The sequence below is a fragment of the Populus alba genome, chromosome 6 (genome assembly GCF_005239225.2).
Source record: "Populus alba chromosome 6, ASM523922v2, whole genome shotgun sequence".
NCBI lineage: Eukaryota > Viridiplantae > Streptophyta > Magnoliopsida > Malpighiales > Salicaceae > Populus > Populus alba.
The window spans coordinates 9,068,726-9,088,168 of NC_133289.1; the positions used below are offsets into that span (position 1 = coordinate 9,068,726).

General features: G+C 37.6%; 2 protein-coding genes across 5 annotated transcripts; one reads left to right on the top strand and one right to left on the bottom strand.

The window, feature by feature from the left end:
• Window positions 1-37: 37 nt before the first annotated feature.
• LOC118048126 (protein FATTY ACID EXPORT 3, chloroplastic) lies at window positions 38-4,067 on the top strand. Its single transcript, XM_035057691.2, has 7 exons — window positions 38-408; window positions 793-1,183; window positions 1,430-1,597; window positions 2,220-2,269; window positions 2,382-2,419; window positions 3,279-3,384; window positions 3,706-4,067. Exons 1-6 carry the CDS (start codon window positions 151-153, stop codon window positions 3,367-3,369), a joined length of 996 nt encoding a protein of 331 aa, XP_034913582.1. The 5' UTR covers window positions 38-150; the 3' UTR covers window positions 3,370-3,384; window positions 3,706-4,067.
• An 8,377-nt stretch (window positions 4,068-12,444) lies between these two features.
• On the bottom strand, window positions 12,445-18,319 carry LOC118048125 (vacuolar-sorting receptor 1). 4 transcript variants are annotated; one of them, XM_035057690.2, is made up of 13 exons: window positions 18,197-18,319; window positions 17,608-17,784; window positions 16,435-17,127; window positions 16,006-16,094; window positions 15,820-15,889; window positions 15,651-15,734; window positions 15,286-15,362; window positions 15,110-15,191; window positions 14,924-15,006; window positions 14,734-14,800; window positions 14,092-14,220; window positions 13,336-13,442; window positions 12,445-12,956 (listed from the first exon to the last, which is right to left on the bottom strand). In XM_035057690.2, the coding sequence occupies exons 3-13, from the start codon at window positions 17,033-17,035 to the stop codon at window positions 12,855-12,857; spliced, it is 1,491 nt and encodes a 496-aa protein (XP_034913581.1). In that variant the 5' UTR covers window positions 17,036-17,127; window positions 17,608-17,784; window positions 18,197-18,319; the 3' UTR covers window positions 12,445-12,854. The 4 variants fall into 4 exon arrangements, with proteins under 4 accessions (XP_034913581.1, XP_034913579.1, XP_034913578.1 ...); XM_035057688.2 differs by lacking the exon at window positions 18,197-18,319 and having other exon boundaries at window positions 14,092-14,202; window positions 17,608-18,182; XM_035057687.2 differs by lacking the exon at window positions 18,197-18,319 and having other exon boundaries at window positions 17,608-18,181.
• Between the last annotated feature and the right edge of the window lie 1,124 nt (window positions 18,320-19,443).

The window sequence follows — 19,443 nt, forward strand, 5'->3', positions numbered from 1 at the left end:
ACAATAAAGAAAATATATATATTTTTTAAAGTAAATTATAGCAACCCTGGTCCTCCCCTAAAACCCTCGCTTCTCTTCTTCCCTCGTGACTCTCGCCCAAGTGAACCTCAAAAGCTCTTTCTCTCTATACAAGAAGCAAAAAAGAAGAAAATGAGTGTGTCAATGGAGTTGTTATCTGCTGGCTGTAGTACTTTGCCCTTGAAAAGACCCCCTTTCTGTTCATCTTCTTCAATGGCTTTGTTAGCTCCATCTTTAAAGTTCAAATCTTTATTGCTTAAACCTAGTGGTCACAGATTGTCTTTTGAATCTTCAAGGGCTTTTGTCCCAAAAGAGCTTGGTGCTGGTTTTCTTTCTGGAAATTCGTTGAATCGACCAATCGTGGTATTTGCTGCCTCTCACGAAGATTCTGTAAGAACTCCCATTTCTGTTCTTTTGATTGTCTCTACTGTTTTCAATTTGAAATTTGATTTCTTTTTTAGTGAATTTCATTTGTTTTTTAACTGGGTCTCTCTGTTTTTTTAATGTTGAATTTGAGTTGGATGTTAGTGTTTTTTGCTGAACGTGAAAAGGCTGTATTATTTTATTAACATTGAAATTTTTATGGTTTGACTTGGTTTTGAATTTTAATCAATTCCATCTTGTCCGTGCCAAATTTTAAAGCTTTTTGTATCTTTTTTGCATTTTAAAGAGAGATTTTTAAAATGAGTTCTCTTCAATATTGAATTGGAGTGAGATATAAATGCGTTCTCTCCTTATTTTTTTTTTTTTTTTCTTGTGGGCAATATCTATAAGCATTCAAGGATTGAAGTGGAAAAGGAAAGCGAAGATAGAAAATTAAGGGGCGAAGAATCAGAGGAAGTATGGAAACAGACACTGGAGTCATTCAAAGAACAAGCTTTGAAGTTGCAAAGTGTTTCACAAGAAGCATATGAGATCTACTCAAAGCAAACCATGGTTATTTTGCAAGAAACTTCAGAGAAGTTAAAAATTCAAGCAGAGAAGGCAAAGAGTGATTTGAGCGAGCTAGCAAAGGAATTTGGTGAAGATAGTATACAGTTACTCACGGTGGCTACAGAGAATTCTCCAGAATCAGTGAAGGAGGTTGTTGAAACATTAACTTCCTCGACTGATAATTTGAACGATGTTTCTAAATTCCGCGATTTCCATCTTGGAATACCATATGGTATGAGTAGTGCGCCACAGGAATTCATTTATACAATTTTGTTGAATGGGCCTTCTTTATTGTAAATTAGAATTTGTTAGGAGTAGCAACACCTATGTTATTAACTGAATAGGTTAGGATTTTATGTGAATTGCCCCCCCCCATCAATTTCCACTTTGGTTATTCTGAACTGGGTAATGGCCTTTTAGTGTATTTACTTTCTTAAATGGCTTCAATGTTTTTTATGTTATTGCCTATGCTTCACAGGTTTATTACTTTCTACTTCTGGATTTCTCTCATTCATGTTGTCCGGAAGCATCTCTTCCCTTAGGTTTGGCGTCATTCTTGGCAGCATGCTTCTGGCTTTAAGTGTATCAAGTTTAAAATCTTACAAAAGAGCAGAGCCAAATTCCTTAGCCTTGAAAGGACAGGCAGGTTAGTATGTGGTTATATTCTATAATAAAATATGTACATGTAAAAGAAATAAAATCTCAATTTGCTTCTGTTGGATAGCTTCTAAACTATTTTGGCTTTGGCAGGCTGCTTTCTGTTTCTTATTTATTAGTTTCATGGTTGGGTCATTTTTACAAGTTTTGGAATATGATATCATGTGTAACAAAGAATGCTCTAAGTTATGAATTTAAAAGCATGTGCCTTGTGTAGATGTCTTAGGGCATAGGGATGAGGTGCTATTGTAGATAGGAGCTTTAGTGTCTAGCTTAGCTCTTCCGCTTCCATGGGTTTTTGCATCCATTGCATATCTTAACCATGTAGGTTATGTGAGTACATGTTTTTGGTGCTTTGGGGCAGGCTGACTATTTTTATTTCTTTTCTTTCCTTCTTGCCCTTCCCCTTAAAGCCTTTTGATTGTGTTTTCTGATAATAATAGTTTGTGAGCTACTTCATGATGAGAAAGAATAACTATTATTTTGGGTCATTGCATGATCGTTGGTTTTGTGTGTGTGTGTGTGTGTGTGTGTGTGTATCTCTTTTCTCAGTGTTATCTTCTGTTGTATATTTAACTTGAAGTTTTTAACTGGCATGTTTGGTCCTGCAGCAATAGCAGCTGTCATCTTTCTTCGCGACATTAGCATCATACTGACTCGGGTAGTAGTTCTTCAAGCAGCCATATCATCTATCCTTGTTTATAGGGTGTTCTGTATAATTGTTCTGTTTTAAATTTCTAACAATCTATTCTTCTTCTTTTTTCCTTTTGCAGAGAACTTCATTTCTTACTCCTCTTGCAACCCTCATCAGGTTCCTTGTTTCCTAATTTTTTTTGCTATCATATTTCCTTTATTTATGTTAGTATTTAGGTTGCTAAGGTTCTCAATTGTTGCAGATGGGAAGGCTCACTTGTAAAAGTAAAATTTATCAAGTATAAACTAACAATTGACAAGGAGCTACAGTGTGTGAACTTTGATGAGAGAAAATTCTAGGTTAAAATTTGATAGGAAAGTTATAGGATCTGCCACTTGATTCTCTTGAGAGCTTTACACAGGAGTTGCATCATGCAGCCTTAGATGAAAGTTGTTCTCTAATGAAAGAAGAATTGGTATTTGTATGGTTACTATTCTAGCTCCTCTACTGCACTTTTGTTTAAGATAGAACTACTGTACTTTGCCTTACAACAGTAACGCCGGACAAGTTACATAGGTCCGATACCAAAAGTAGTCTCAATCCAATACTGGAACTGTTGCTAATCACATACTTGTGAACTCTTGTGAGATCTAGTATTCATTATGGTTCAGTCTAGCCAAGTTCTTTACACGTAGCATCTCTGAGTTTATCCTTCTCTGATACTTTATGGCTATACCTCTGTTTTCTTCATCTTGGTTAGTAGAAAGCCCGCTTCTGGAACTGGTGTATCTTTGCTGTTCTTGCTGCATCCATGCATGATCGTGCACATGTCATGCTCTAAGTTGTGAGGCTAAATGGACTTGCATTATGTATATGCTTGGTTTTTTGGATAGAGGGCGGGGTTGGGGGCTTTCCATAAGATAACATGACTATCTCCATTTTCAGATACATGCAAAATGTCAAGCATTTTATATATAGTGGCCTTTATTTCATTGTATGCGCGTTTGGTTTTCTGACAAGTGGCCTTGCTTTTCAGTGGTGCAATGGCTGCATTCTATCTATATAAGATTGCCTTGGATGGTAAGCAGAGTAAAGGGTCAGACTTGGGACACGGAGCAGAAGGTTGATGCATTATTCCACGGGTCAGTTGAATTGTCTGTCTTTCTTCTTCTCCCTACCCACCCAACCGTCACTCTTTTCTTGAACAAATGACATCATACTTGTAAATGTGTGTGTAATGTCCACCCACTCGCAAATACTAATAGTTGTATGCGATGCAAACTTCATCAAATATGATTCTCCACTCTTTCCAGCATTTTCTTTAATAAAAAAAACTCTCAAGTTGCTGTCATTAATGTTATGCCGTTATGCCTAGAAAAAAATTGGTAAGATTGCTGCCAAGTTGTTCTTCCATACTTCCTTATGGTAGCTGATCTAAATAACTTCTCCTATGACACCTCCAGGTAGAAGGTTTACGAGAATAAAGTAGCTCTGGAAGAGCAAGATGGGATCCCATAAAACAATGCTTGGTTCTGGAGCATATGATTACAGATTATGGGTGTTTTATCAAGTTTTAGTTTGTGTTATCAGGGAATGGGAGAAGTTACAATACTCTGGTGGATATTTTTTTCCTTCGATGTGCTGAAATTACCGGTGTTTTCTCCCTCCAATGCCACAGGGTTGTATCGATATCTGTTCATCACATAGTGGCTAGTTATTTTGTTTTTGCTCCTACTTGTATATAAAATGCTTGCAGAATCTTGTTTCCAGCCAGAAGGCTTTCCCTGTAATTATTAATTATCAGTAACCACCGCCCTTGGAGAAATAGACGGTCTTCATGGTATAGCTCCTAAGAACTTGCAGAACATTACTTCAGGTTTACTCAATAATTTCTGGAGTAGACACAAAATCACAAATCAATTAGTAGGAGACTTTGCAATTAGCAGTGGTGGGAAAACGTGGCAAATAAAGCTAATAGCGTTTGCCTTGTAATTTTTATAACTTGTTACCTCATTTGGGCATAAATTTATACCATACGGTTTTCCAGGAAAAGCTTTAAACCAGTCATGATTGCCTTTTTTGGGCAAGCAGCATCATTTTCTGTTATTTTAGAAAAGTTAAAATGTCATCCAGGTAGAAATTTGTACTGCCAGTGTCGCACGTGTGCGGCGGCGCGGCGATCGTCCAACCTCAAGGAAAAAAATCAGAATATTTATTCCTGGCAAATAAGGAGAGACAAGGAATTCTTGTCTCTACATGTGAAAATATGGACTGGGAGTCGCCACCTAGTATTCTGGTTACTAGGAACCCTTACTGGTCTTTAGAGATCAGGTACGGAGACTGGTTGCGTAAAGGGAAGGTATTAGCACCCCAACTACGCCCTACCTAAGGTAGGCTGCATTGTTTTGTCTAATAAAATCTAAGTCATGTTGTGGTTTCCTATTGTCCAAAATATGCATTACATGTAATGTCATACCCCGGGTTCTATTGTCCAAACAAAAAAAGAATTAAATATCTGGAATACGCATTACGTGTAATGTCATACCCCAGGTTTTATTGTCCAAAAAAAAGAATTAAATATCCGGAATATGCATTACGTGTAAAGTCATACCCCGGATACTAAGAGACAAACAAAATAAAATTTTTGTTGTTTTTGAAATATTGGCCAATATTCTCTTGACTTTAATAAACTGGTTATTAAAGCCAAAATGCATGCTAAAATATTTTTTTGGTGTATGAAAAATACAATATGAATTTTTAGCTTTGAGACACTTGGCCGTATGCAAAAAAACATTTTTTTCTCCTTTTTTTTAATTTGTTTGTATTTTTTGTGGAAGTTTTTGACGAAAAACCGGGTATTTAAAAATCAGATTTTTGTATTTTTAACAACATAAAAAAAATACCACCAAATATTAATCGAAATGACATAAAAAATTACACTAAAAAATTATAAAATACTGAAACAAATATTTTTGATTTTTTTTTTCTTTGAAATGGGCCGGATCAGGCCCAAATATATGGGTTGGGCCGAACCTGGCCCAAAGAGTGGGCTGGTCACTGTGCACATAGTAACCGGGGATACTGTACACACAGTGACCACAGAATTAATTAGCAATGCACAGTAACCGGGGGTTACTGTGCACACAGTAATGTGAATTAATTAGCTAATTAATTCTGCAGAACGTAAACGTTCTGCATGAACTGAAGTAAAAAAAATGACGGGAAAGGTAGGACGTTACCTGGAGCTGTGTTGATGCTGGCAGCAGCTGATGCAGCAGGGGTGGTGGCGGCGGCGCTGGCGGTTCGCGGTGGCCGGCGGTTTTCCTTCTCTCTCTCTCCTCTGTTTTTTCCGTTTTCTTCTCTGCCTCTTCCCTTCTTCTTCTCTGCCTTCTCTCCTCTCTTCTCACTCTATTCTCCCTTCTGTTACCTCTTCTGTTCCCTCTCTCCCCTCTCCCCCTTCCTCTTCTCTTCCCCCCTATTTATAGCCCGTGAGCATGTGTTTTTTTTTTTTTTTTTCATCGTGGGGTCATGCGGCGGCTGGTCGGGCGTTGCTGTCCAGGCGTGCCTCCCTCAGTTTCGGCGGTGCGGTAGGCGGTCGGCCAATGTCTTCAGTCGGTGGGGCTAGAGGGACCGGCGGTCGGTGGGCTGGAGGGACCAACGCCATTAAATATACATCTTTTTTCCTTCTTTTCTGCTGTATGTTAGGCGGGGAAGAAAGGGGAACAGTGCCGTTCAAAACGGCACCGTTTAGCCCTTTTCTGTTTTTTTTTTTTTTTTTTTTTTTGCATGGGCTGGTTACTGTGCACACAGTAACCGGGTTACTGTGTGTACAGTAACCAGAGAATTAATCTACGGGTTACTGCGACCAGTACTGCGCACTTTTTTTTTTTTTTTTTTTTTTTTTTTTTTTTTGTATTTATTATTTTTTTTATGGGGACCCAAAAATGGGTTACAACAGTTGCCCCCCTCTTTACAATGCTTACGGAGCAAAGATTTGTGCATAGTAAGTGTTGTAAAGAAAAAAAACATTGGTCTTCCGAAACTGGTCGTCTCAAAATTTGATTGACCTAAAATTTCAATCGGACCCAAAGTCCTGTGTATGCTTGGGCTAAACTGAGATTCCTTTCGCCAATCCCCTTTAACCCGAAAAAAAGGAAAGAATGTGAAGTGTGGTCTCATTGTAATGGGTGACCTACCCAGATATAAAACATGGAGAATTGGTCGCATTGTAATGGGTGACCTACCCAGAAAAATGTTGGTGAGGGCTCAAAGGCGCACTCAAAAGGAGGTAGGGTTACAAAACGCTCTACCTGACTGGTGGTGGCTCAAAGGCACACTTAGAATGAGTTGAGGGCTCAAAGGCACACTCAAAAGGAGGTAGGGTTAGAAAACGCACTACCGAAGGGATGAGGGCTCAAAGGCGCACTCAAAATGGAGGTGAGGGCTCAAAGGCGCACTCAAAAGGAGGTGAGGGCTCAAAGGCGCACTCAAACGGAGGTAGGGTTAGAAAACGCACTACCTAAGGGATGAGGGCTCAAAGGCGCACTCAAAATGGAGGTGAGGGCTCGAAGGCGCACTCAAAAGGAGGTAGGGTTAGAAAACGCACTACCGAAGGGATGAGGGCTCAAAGGCGCACTCAAAATGGAGGTGAGGGCTCAAAGGCGCACTCAAAAGTAGGTGAGGGCTCAAAGGTGCACTCAAACGGAGGTAGGGTTAGAAAACGCACTACCCAAGGGATGAGGGCTCAAAGGCGCACTTAAAATAGAGGTGAGGGCTCAAAGGCGCACTCAAAAGGAGGTGAGGGCTCAAAGGCGCACTCAAACGGAGGTAGGGTTAGAAAACGCACTACCTAAGGGATGAGGGCTCAAAGGCGCACTCAAAATGGAGGTGAGGGCTCGAAGGCGCACTCAAAAGGAGGTAGGGTTAGAAAACGCACTACCTAAGGGATGAGGGCTCAAAGGCGCACTCAAAATGGAGGTGAGGGCTCGAAGGCGCACTCAAAAGGAGGTAGGGTTAGAAAACGCACTACCGAAGGGATGAGGGCTCAAAGGCGCACTCAAAATAGAGGTGAGGGCTCAAATGCGCACTCAAAAGTAGGTGAGGGCTCAAAGGCGCACTCAAACGGAGGTAGGGTTAGAAAACGCACTACCCAAGGGATGAGGGCTCAAAGGCGCACTCAAAATGGAGGTGAGGGCTCGAAGGCGCACTCAAAAGGAGGTGAGGGCTCAAAGGCGCACTCAAACGGAGGTAGGGTTAGAAAACGCACTACCTAAGGGATGAGGGCTCAAAGGCGCACTCAAAATGGAGGTGAGGGCTCGAAGGCGCACTCAAAAGGAGGTAGGGTTAGAAAACGCACTACCGAAGGGATGAGGGCTCAAAGGCGCACTCAAAATGGAGGTGAGGGCTCAAAGGCGCACTCAAACGGAGGTAGGGTTAGAAAACGCACTACCTAAGGGATGTTGAAACAATGATTGTCAATGTTGAAAAGCAAATGCATTATGATTGATATGCATGTATACTTACCTGAGAAATATAGGCCCCCATTTCTTCATGGTGTCTTTTTCTCTCTCAAAAGTTGTACTGTTGGTAGTAAACCTCGATGGCTTTTCCACGTTTGCTTACTCGGGTTACACATTGTGATCTTGAACTCTGGGAAGGGTTTGATGTCATCATACATCATTGTGATCTCAAGAGTTACCAATTTTGCCCGACATTTTCCTTAGAACAGGAATCATGGAGCCAGCCCTAACCATGTGTTTTTGATTGCCCCCCAGCTTGATCATGCCCCCCAAGTGTTCAACTTGGGTTTAGTTTGGGGTGAGGATATGTGAAAGTAAGCTTGGGTTTTTTGTACAATAAAATGTTTTCATGCAAAATTTTTGGAACTTCCAAGTTATTCCAATCACAAAAATAATTTTGACATTGGTTCAAAAATAAACTTGTTCTAAAAAATTCAAGTGATTCCTATGGACAGGTTTCCTGAAGTGATGAAAGCTTTTTTTGCTTTTGGTTTAAAGATGAAGTGACATCTGGTTGGTCACAAAAGGTTTTAAAATGTCAATTTGAGGGTTATTGAGAACCGAATTGATTCAAAGCATTTATTTTTATTTGCATGAATAATGATTTGACTCGCACGAGAAAGCACTGCATATCGATCCAGATTGCTTGTCTTTGATCAGAAAGGGCTTTATCAGGCACGTAATGTAGGCTTTAGTTATTAGTTACAAAGAAAGGATATGTTGCAGGCTCAAAAGGTGTTTAAGGGACTTTAAGACTAAGGTTGATTTTTGGACATTTTTGATTTGTCACCTAATCACCCAAACTCTTTTGTTCATACATTTTTGGACCTTAGAATTGATTTGTAAAATGGTCCACGGTGCCTCCCCAGTGTTGGGCTTGGGCTCTTTCTCTTTGTTTTTGTTTTCTTCATTTGATTTTGAGCATCATGGCATTGGCCTTGTAATTTTTGCTCAAAATTTTTGGATCCTTTGGATTTTTCTTCATGCCCCCTAGCTTTGTATGGGCACCTTTGATGATTGAGAATTTTCTTTTATGCCCCCCAGTATTGTTTGGGCACTTTCATTGTTTGAAGACTTTTTCATGCCCCCAAGAGTTATTTGGGCACTTTCAATCATTATGGATTTTTTTGCACTTGCCCCCAGTATAGGGGTGTGATCCTAGCCAGGGTTATTTTTTCAAGAAAATGTATTAGGCTCAAAAGGGGACTACAAATGATATATTTCAGCCTTGTTGAAAAGGATTATCAAAGATGGCCTTTCTTCATCTCAAATGCATGCATTTAGGATCGGTAAGCCTTGCTTTCATGCGAGTATGCAATGTGATTTCTCATTATTCATGCAAATAAAACCCAGCTTTTGGAATCACTTCATGTTTTTTTTTTTTTTTTTTTTGGTTTTCTAGGTGTATGGTTACCTCTCTAAGGAATCACCTGAATTTCCAGAACTTGTTTATTTCGGACAAACATCAAACATGATTTCTGTTTTTGTACTAAACTTTGAATTCCCAAAAATCCTCACATGCGATCATACATAGTTTTGGAAAGAAAAGGGAAATGCACCAACAAGATTTTAGGCGCGATGGTTTCATGCTTAAAGGTTATGCTCAATGTGTTATTTGCATGAAACAACAAAAATGAAGGCATGTGATGAACACAACAAAACACATGATTTTATTAACAAGAAAGGCTTAGTGGACAAGGAAAGTCTTGTGGAAATTTTTTAGCCAAATGACCAACAAAAACTAGAATAGGTTGAAACAAAAATCAAGTTTTTGGAGGCATGATCAAACTGAGGTAGTTATTTTGGCAGAGAAAGAACAGGCTCCATTCTGCAACGGTGATGCAATTCCCCCTTTAAATTGTGTTGAGGCTCTTGATCATGTGGGCCCTCAATTTCTTTCAGGTTGAGTCTTTGTTGGGGCTTGAACAAAAATGATAGGTCAATTGGAAGGACCTTCACCAGAGGCATTTCTCCATATATGCTCGAGTAAGCTAGAGGTGAGTCAAGCTTTTGTTCAAAGACTCCAACTCTTCGTGCAAATAGGCATCACGTTGAGCACGCTCTTCATCTTCCATGTTTCTTGCTCGAAGTCGGGTGTTGTACATTTTTTGGGGACCTATATTTCAATCTGACATGTATGCATGTTAAATGTATGAACATGTAATCTATATGACAAACTCGCCCTTCGAGGGGTGACATATAGTCGCAAACTCTTGTATGATGAAACAAGAATCTTGATTCTTGCACAAACTCTACAATGAAAATTTTCTGAGCGACGGTCATTGTGTCACCCAAAAGTCTGGAGTTCAAGATGCTTCAAGAAGGGCTTGCTCGGATGCAAAACAATGTATACGGAGCATACATCCTAAAGGCTGGTTCTAATCTTTTAAGTGAGGCAAAAGGTAGGTTTACTATTTGGTCTCTAAAAAAGGGACTCTCGTTGTCCCAGTGATCGCCCTCGTGGAGGCAATATGGGGGCTTGTAGGCAATGAGATGGTACGTGTACCAACCATTACCAGTCTAAGCACTCAACGAAGAGTTGGGGTTTACACAAACTTAAACCTTGACTAAAAGTCGTAAGGTAAGCTGCTAGTCCCCCTCCTAACCTGAAGCTTGTGTGTGCTTTAAAAAAAGTAACTATGTGATGCATGAGATAAATATGTACAGAAATTAAAAACGCGCAACTAAATATGAACAAATATATAGAAAATGCATATTTAAAAATAAACAAGCAAACCACAACAATAAAACACAATCATCAGACAAAAACAAAGCTTAGTCCACAAAGTCCCCAGTGGAGTCGCCATTCTGTCGCACGTGTGCGGCGGCGCGGCGATCGTCCAACCTCAAGGAAAAAAATCAGAATATTTATTCCTGGCAAATAAGGAGAGACAAGGAATTCTTGTCTCTACATGTGAAAATATGGACTGGGAGTCGCCACCTAGTATTCTGGTTACTAGGAACCCTTACTGGTCTTTAGAGATCAGGTACGGAGACTGGTTGCGTAAAGGGAAGGTATTAGCACCCCAACTACGCCCTACCTAAGGTAGGCTGCATTGTTTTGTCTAATAAAATCTAAGTCATGTTGTGGTTTCCTATTGTCCAAAATATGCATTACATGTAATGTCATACCCCGGGTTCTATTGTCCAAACAAAAAAAGAATTAAATATCTGGAATACGCATTACGTGTAATGTCATACCCCAGGTTTTATTGTCCAAAAAAAAAGAATTAAATATCCGGAATATGCATTACGTGTAAAGTCATACCCCGGATACTAAGAGACAAACAAAATAAAATTTTTGTTGTTTTTGAAATATTGGCCAATATTCTCTTGACTTTAATAAACTGGTTATTAAAGCCAAAATGCATGCAAAATATTTTTTTGGTGTATGAAAAATACAATATGAATTTTTAGCTTTGAGACACTTGGCCGTATGCAAAAAAAACATTTTTTTTCTCCTTTTTTTTTAATTTGTTTTGTATTTTTGTGGAAGTTTTTGACGAAAAACCGGGTATTTAAAAATCAGATTTTTGTATTTTTAACAACATAAAAAAAATACCACCAAATATTAATCGAAATGACATAAAAATTACACTAAAAAATTATAAAATACTGAAACAAATATTTTTGATTTTTTTTCTTTGAAATGGGCCGGATCAGGCCCAAATATATGGGTTGGGCCGAACCTGGCCCAAAGAGTGGGCTGGTCACTGTGCACATAGTAACCGGGGATACTGTACACACAGTGACCACAGAATTAATTAGCAATGCACAGTAACCGGGGGTTACTGTGCACACAGTAATGTGAATTAATTAGCTAATTAATTCTGCAGAACGTAAACGTTCTGCATGAACTGAAGTAAAAAAAATGACGGGAAAGGTAGGACGTTACCTGGAGCTGTGTTGATGCTGGCAGCAGCTGATGCAGCAGGGGTGGTGGCGGCGGCGCTGGCGGTTCGCGGTGGCCGGCGGTTTTCCTTCTCTCTCTCTCCTCTGTTTTTTCCCGTTTTCTTCTCTGCCTCTTCCCTTCTTCTTCTCTGCCTTCTCTCCTCTCTTCTCACTCTATTCTCCCTTCTGTTACCTCTTCTGTTCCCTCTCTCCCCTCTCCCCCTTCCTCTTCTCTTCCCCCCTATTTATAGCCCGTGAGCATGTGTTTTTTTTTTTTTTTCATCGTGGGTCATGCGGCGGCTGGTCGGGCGTTGCTGTCCAGGCGTGCCTCCCTCAGTTTCGGCGGTGCGGTAGGCGGTCGGCCAATGTCTTCAGTCGGTGGGCTAGAGGGACCGGCGGTCGGTGGGCTGGAGGGACCAACGCCATTAAATATACATCTTTTTTCCTTCTTTTCTGCTGTATGTTAGGCGGGGAAGAAAGGGGAACAGTGCCGTTCAAAAACGGCACCGTTTAGCCCTTTTCTGTTTTTTTTTTTTTTTTTTGCATGGGCTGGTTACTGTGCACACAGTAACCGGGTTACTGTGTGTACAGTAACCAGAGAATTAATCTACGGGTTACTGCGACCAGTACTGCGCACTTTTTTTTTTTTTTTTTTTTTTTTTTTTTTTTTTTTTGTATTTATTATTTTTTTATGGGGACCCAAAAATGGGTTACAACAGCCAGGTCAACTGTCACAGATTAGTAAAAAAGATCAGACAGTTTCTTAGTTGCCTTGAACATGCTGGAGAAACATTTGATCTAAAAAACAATCAACACTATTATTAAGATCCAGGCCATACAATGTAAAATGCCCACCTTCACAGGACTTATGATGGCTCTCCCAGCTAGTGGGGCAGTTCGGAATTCATTTAGCATCTAATAGAAAAAAAAGGAAAAACCCTTGAAAACCAAGGCAGTAAGAAACTGGAACGCAAAGCCAAAGATAGCCTAAGAATTTGAATCCTAACCATAATGCATCTTACATCAAATTGAAAATTTCCTGTGCTCCTGGGAATCATGTGCCCCACTAGTAATACTTTTTTACATATAAGAGTTACCAGTGACGACTTAAAAACATTACACTCAATGATAACAAAATAAAAGCTGATAAGAGCTTTATAATTTGGAGATGCTGTTGGTTTACCAGATGCATCAGCTCACCTTCAGATGTCCCCACGGGGAGCATGATGAACAGGGATGGCTGCTTGACTATCCAATGGCATATACTGTGCCATGATAGCCCGAATCTCTGAATCCATGTATCTCTGCACAAAAGTTCATAACAGATGCAATTCAGTTTATTGTTATTAGCATAAAAAACTGGACCTGTCAACCAATAATTTCAAACGTAAACAAATCCTGTAAAGTGATCTCAACAGCATAAAATCTGTTAGTAAGTCGGCATCTTCAGGCTCAAATACTCTAGGAATTTGGATGAATAGGCATGTACATCATGATTTTTCTCACTTACACCTTCCTTCAATCCCCACCCCACCCCACACTCACACAAAAGAAGAAATACATAGATAATATTTTTGTTCTGTTCCATTTTGTTTACCATGGGTTGACAAATGGTGCGTGTGCCATGTGTTTTTCTACATTACAGAAAATTATAGAGTAGAATACAAATTCAAAGAAACATACCCGAATTCTGTACTTGTAAATTGCATATCCAGCAACTCCAGCAGTAGCCAAGCCAAGAACAATCATCCAAACAAAGCTCCAGCTGTACTCTGCCCTAGCAGCATTACCTGAATCATTGTAAAACATAAATCGATGGGAGCCTAACATGACAGAAGCATATGTATTGTGGAATGCTAGTGATCCCATGTAGCATAGCAGATTCCAGGAGCTAATAACTGAAATTAGTCTCATCTCTGAGTTTAGCAGAAACTGAAAATTGTTTTTAAGGCGGCAGCGGCCAAAGCAGAACTGAAATGCAAAGGAATACTAGAAATAGTCAACCAAAAGCAGTGCCAACTTGGAGTGAACTTGAAATTGACACTTTTAGAATGAATTCTAGTGTGCTTTGCAGTATTTTCAAATGCAGGTTCATACCAAATACAGGAGAGTATCTACCAGTTTTAAGAGCAGATTCCAATAAGATTTGAGCTTCTATGTTAGCTAAAAGAACATAAACTATGTTTCACCACACATTTCATTGTGTGATAAATTAAGTGACAGAGTAAGGAAAAAAAATTAAAGAACTATTAAGGAAATCTTGACATCTTTCAAATCAATCAATTTAAAATGAAAAATTGTACCATAGTTAAAAAGTAAAATCAATAAAGAAAAATGCTTCAAAATAAGGTCTTTGCAGTACGTGGTGCAAATACTGAGCTGCAAGTTCATTATTTGGTTAACGGAGCAAGTTTTTGAAAACCCTCAGGGGATACTCACTTATGCAAGTGTCATGTTCTCGCATGTATAATAAACCACCACTGCAGCTGCACTCATAACTGCCCCAGGTATTCTTGCATTTGCATTCTGAACACTGGCAAGCTACCTTGTCTTTGCATTCATCCACGTCTAGAAAAAAGCCGAAAGAGAACATGTGGTGAGTGCCTCATAATCTACATTATTTCATCAACAGAAAATGACATGTTGCTTGCAATTTATAAAGAAGCAAGTGCACTAATACCCTATAAGCAATTTTGATAAAGTGCATGGAAATTTAAAATAAGAAAAGAATATCATTTCCTCAAATCATTTAACCAGAAACCAAAACAGTTGTCAAGTTATTTATTGATGACAAGGTTCAATGGATGGGTTCCACAAACATTTTGGAATGGAAGGAACCACAAATTACATCAAAGGTGTTTTCATAAAACTGGACTATGAAATCTTGAATTTGCTCATCTAGTAACTCTGCCAAGGGAAACTTGCATAATCTTCACTGAGCAGTTCTTCTCTAGGACTTAAAAAACATCAACAATAATGGTTCAAGGAGAAGAACAATAACACAGTTGAGCCAGCAAATCCTAACTGCATCCCACCAAATAGTTAATGCTAGCACAATAACAAAGAAAAGAAGGAAGGTACCTTCACAGGAGTTTACTCCATCACCCTTGAATCCTGGAGGACACTTGCAACCTTGTGAACGATCTTCCTGAAACCCATTAGAGAACCAATGGACAAAGAATCACAAAAAAGTCACAAAAGAAATAATCATATCAAAGATGTGAGCAAGAAAACAGAAATACAGAGGAGTTCCATCAAATTCAAGACTTACAACACAAGCAGAAAACATAGTGCCATCTTGAGTTTTCTTCCAGCATCCTCCGTTGTTAATTTCACAGCGTAAAGAACCTGAAGCTGTTGAACAAATAAGCAGAAAGATGATGTTCACCGAAATTGAAACAGATATTCCTAAAGTTGAGTCAATACTGAACCTGAGATAAACATGAAAGCAATTTACCATTACAATGAGAATAACCATCACCAACAAACTTCACACCTTGTACCGTTGGACATTCACATACCCGACCCCGAAAAGTATCCTATAACAATGAAATCCCAGGACCAAAATAAACTTAGAATCAGTGATTGTACTGCAAACATGATACCAACAAAATTTTGAAATTCTGTAGACACCTTGCATGCAGTAAGGTTAGCAGCCCTGTCCTGCCAGCACCCACCATTATTTTCTAGACATTCGTTGGTTTCTACATCTACAAAGAAAAAAATAACAAATAAAGACTTCCATCTTGACAAGTCTCTACCAAAAAATCAGCAGTGAAATTATATGAGCATAGTTAATCATACAAGATTTTGTTATTGAAAAGGAATTGCTGTCATCATCACTAAAAACCAATACTGCAACAATGTGCTCTTTTATTGTGTTAAACAATTTGAGCATCTTCTGCACAGTGAACTAGAACACCAGGACTGGAACAAATGGGTGACTGCCAGCACTTATAAACATATTACAGTAGTTCACTCAAAGCCTGAAAGATAACCTTCACTTAAACAAATGGCTGGCTCCGTAGTCTCTTCAAAACCTGCACAAATTGCCTTGAGAACTGCTCCTTTGTCCAACTTACCTGAAACCAGTGGCAAGTACAGATTGGAAATGACCATTCAAGCAATTAGATAGTTGAGCATCACAATAAGAACACGGAGTTAAACCTCTATACTGCCTGTTGTTTATTACAAGAGTTGGAAGTATAGTCACATCTCCTCGAGAACCTTTTCCAATCTAAATAGAAAATTCAAAACCCGAAAAATAATAGTCAACTGATTGTCCAAAGAATAAAACCTTGAAGGGGTGGATAGCATGGGAGTTTAGAGCAAATAAATTTTGATGACTCAAACCTGCACTTCTTGTTCAGCTTTAAGAACTTCGTTTTCCACATCTGCCTCAGAGTCTCCTATACATATATCTATCTTCTTGAGATCAACACCTAAGTTTGCAAAACAACAATATTCAGAAGCATGCTTTTCTTTGCTCTCAATAAACATCAGAAGTTAATTCAGAAGCAAATAAATTAACTAAGCCTCTCTTGTTCTGAACAGAAGAGTCAGACGAAGCATTTTCTTCAAAAGAAAACAAATTGCTTCAGCCACCACGACACATAGAGAACAGAAAATGTCACAAAAGGTCAAGAACATTGCAGTAATAGCTATCAACAAAGCTATGCAAAACATTTGGGAAATTTTGTCTAAACAAACAACATATAGAGAGCAGTTGTTTTCTACAGAAAGGCAGACATGAAAATAAATATGATAGAGCCACTGACTCACCAATAGACTGAATAACTTGATCTGCACACTCTTTGGTGTATTTCTTCTCTTTCATTGGGCAACGGATTGAAAAATCAGTCACATAGTCCCACCAAAGCCATGGCTTTTTACTTTCATTGGCAACTTTATAAAAGCAAGCTTGGCGTAGATTTTGAACTACAACATCTTTCCCATCATACCCTTTGCTGAAATCCTGCTCAGGATCTGGAGCACAGTATCTCCCATGGTTGATGCACTGGGATTTGCATTGTTTGCTCAGAACGAATGCCTCTGGGCAATACCATGTTATATAGTGAGGGGTGAACTGAGTATAACCCTTCTGCTCAAGTATCTGTGCTGCACCTTTGAAGTTCTTGACAAACTCAATCTGACTGTCACACTTTGGCCCACATTCATCATTGCTACTTGTCCAAAACTCATACTCAACCCGCTCATCAGGATGTGGAAGAGCCTCTGTCCAATCAAGATTCATGTTAACCATCTCTCCATTAGATATAGCTTTCTTGATACTATCCCCCAAGGACTTGCTAATAAGTGCTGAGGGGATAGTGATATTCTGCAGATAATCAGCATCTGCATTCTCTTCTTCAGGGGTGTCCATGGTAATCAATGGTTCATCCTTGTCATCTGCTACAAGAATAGCTGCTGCTCCACCATTCTGTGCATTCCATGCCTTCAGGGTGAAGTAACAATCTGCATTATATCTATATGTATTAGCTACATTTATAGGCAGGCTAGAAGAACATAATTACTGTAACAAGCATGGTTCAAAATTTCTTGAAAAGCAAATACATTTCTAAAATAAATTATGCTGCTATCTTTCCAATTGTACTATCAACAAGTAGAAAGGAAGTATGGAAAATCAGAACCCTCGTTAAGAGCTATATAAAGTCCGACAAGGGCAATTTAAATCCAGCAGCAACCAACAAATTTGCAGCATAATAAACAAAAAGTACTAAAAATCAGTTACGAATATTCCAGTTAATTTAACATGCCATATATAGCACAATTACCACTCAAATCAAATCTAAAAAAGAATCCCACAATTAATTTGTCATCAGTATAAACACTCCACAAAAAATTAATACTCACCATAAAAATTAAACAAAAAACACACACAACTAAATTGGAATCCTAAAAAGCAATCAAAGAAGTGAAATTCAAGAAGCTAACCTCCACGATCAGCAAGGACAAAAGTAGGTAACCCTCCAGGTCTGGATTTGAAAGAGATATCAACCTCATCAAACCCTTTGCATGCCTTTTGATTAACTTTTGGATAGACCACAGTGCCAACTAAGGTCCCTCCATATTGAGGAACTCCAAAATTACCAATCGCACATTCATAAATACCTTTCAATGAATCAGGTGATGTTAGTTTCAAGCTGTTTTTCTCGACTACAAACCTACCAAGACAAAACCCACAATGCAAAAGCCATACAGCTACTAAAAATCCTAACTTTTCCCTCATTTTTACACTAAAAATCCAATCTTTCACTCAAAATTTCAATGAATCAAAGAAAAAGAAAAGACCCAGTTTTAGTTTTATTCTCTCTTCCAATGTAAAACAAATAAAAAGTGGAATCTTATAGGTAAAGAAAAAGAAATAAATAAAACAAATAAAGAAGAGACAAACTTTCTATCAATTCAAGCAAATTGAGTGGATAAAAAGATTGTTTATTGAAAAATCCAGATGTAAAATACAAGTAAATTTCCACAAAGAAACAGCTTTTTTTTTTTTTTTTGGGAAATACAAGCAAGTTACCTGCTGGGTGTTGAGAGCTGAATTTACACAAGACAGGAGGAGCTTTTATGTTCGGAAAGGGAAAAGAATATAAAAGGTAATATATTTAAAGAAGGGATAATTGTTATATTATAATTTATTTATTTATTAGCTTTTTATCTAGAATGTAAAATCAAAGTATAGTGTTAGTTTGATAATGTCAGGCTAAATAGTTTATTAAAAAAATTTATTCTAAAATATTTTTAATAATAACATATTAAAATTATAAAAGATTATTTTAAAAAATCAATTTAATATTTTTTCAAGTTGTAAACATATTTTAAAATAAAAGTTAACATATTCTTAGAGTTTCTATAAAAGAAAAAAAGGAGAAATATGCAATAATCAACAACTCGTCTTCATTTTTTTTTTGCCAATCTAATTTAATTTTATGGTTTAAAGTTATTCTATTTGTATTAATTATAAGAATTGATATCAAATTTCAACCCTAAATGTAAATAAAGAGCAAGATATTAGAAACATGAAAGCTTATCATAGTGCCATTATAAAAGCTCTGAGACTATGGGATTCTTGTGATAAGTCGGTTCTTGTAATGAAATATTAAAAAATATATATATAGTTTTTTAAATCATTGAACAAATATGTCAAGTAAAATAAATATTTTGGTTTAAATAAAACATTATTTCATCTATTTATGTATTAAAATAGCTTATGTTAATTTTTCTTTTTTTGGCTTGTTGGCGTTGTCAATTTGTCAAAATAATGGGACCCTTTCGTGATAGAGATTTTTACCTTGCATGTGATCCACGTGTATGCTCATTTTTTTTTTTTCTTTTTGTCAAAGCCCTTTCAATTTAAAATCGATAGGTGCCGTTAATTAAAAAAAAGACAAAAACAAAAAAGGAATGGTCCAAATTCTCTCTCCCGTTTATTTTATGAAAACTAATTTTTAAATTTTTTTGTATTTATTTATTGAAAAATAATGACCAATAAAAATTATTTTTCAATTAAAGAAAAATTTGGCTTGATTTTTTTAAAAAATATTTTCTTTTTATTTTTGAAAAAAATACTTTTTAGAAGTTGTAAAAAAAATTTTAAAAAATATTTTTATTTGTTCACTATATCAAATTTCATCTTTAATCTTTTGATTGTTATATATTTTGTTTTAATTTTTTTTTAATTTCACTCCTTAAAATTTAATTTTTATATCAATTTTAGTCCTTATTTTTTATTGTTATATATTTTTATTTTATCCTTTTATTGATTAA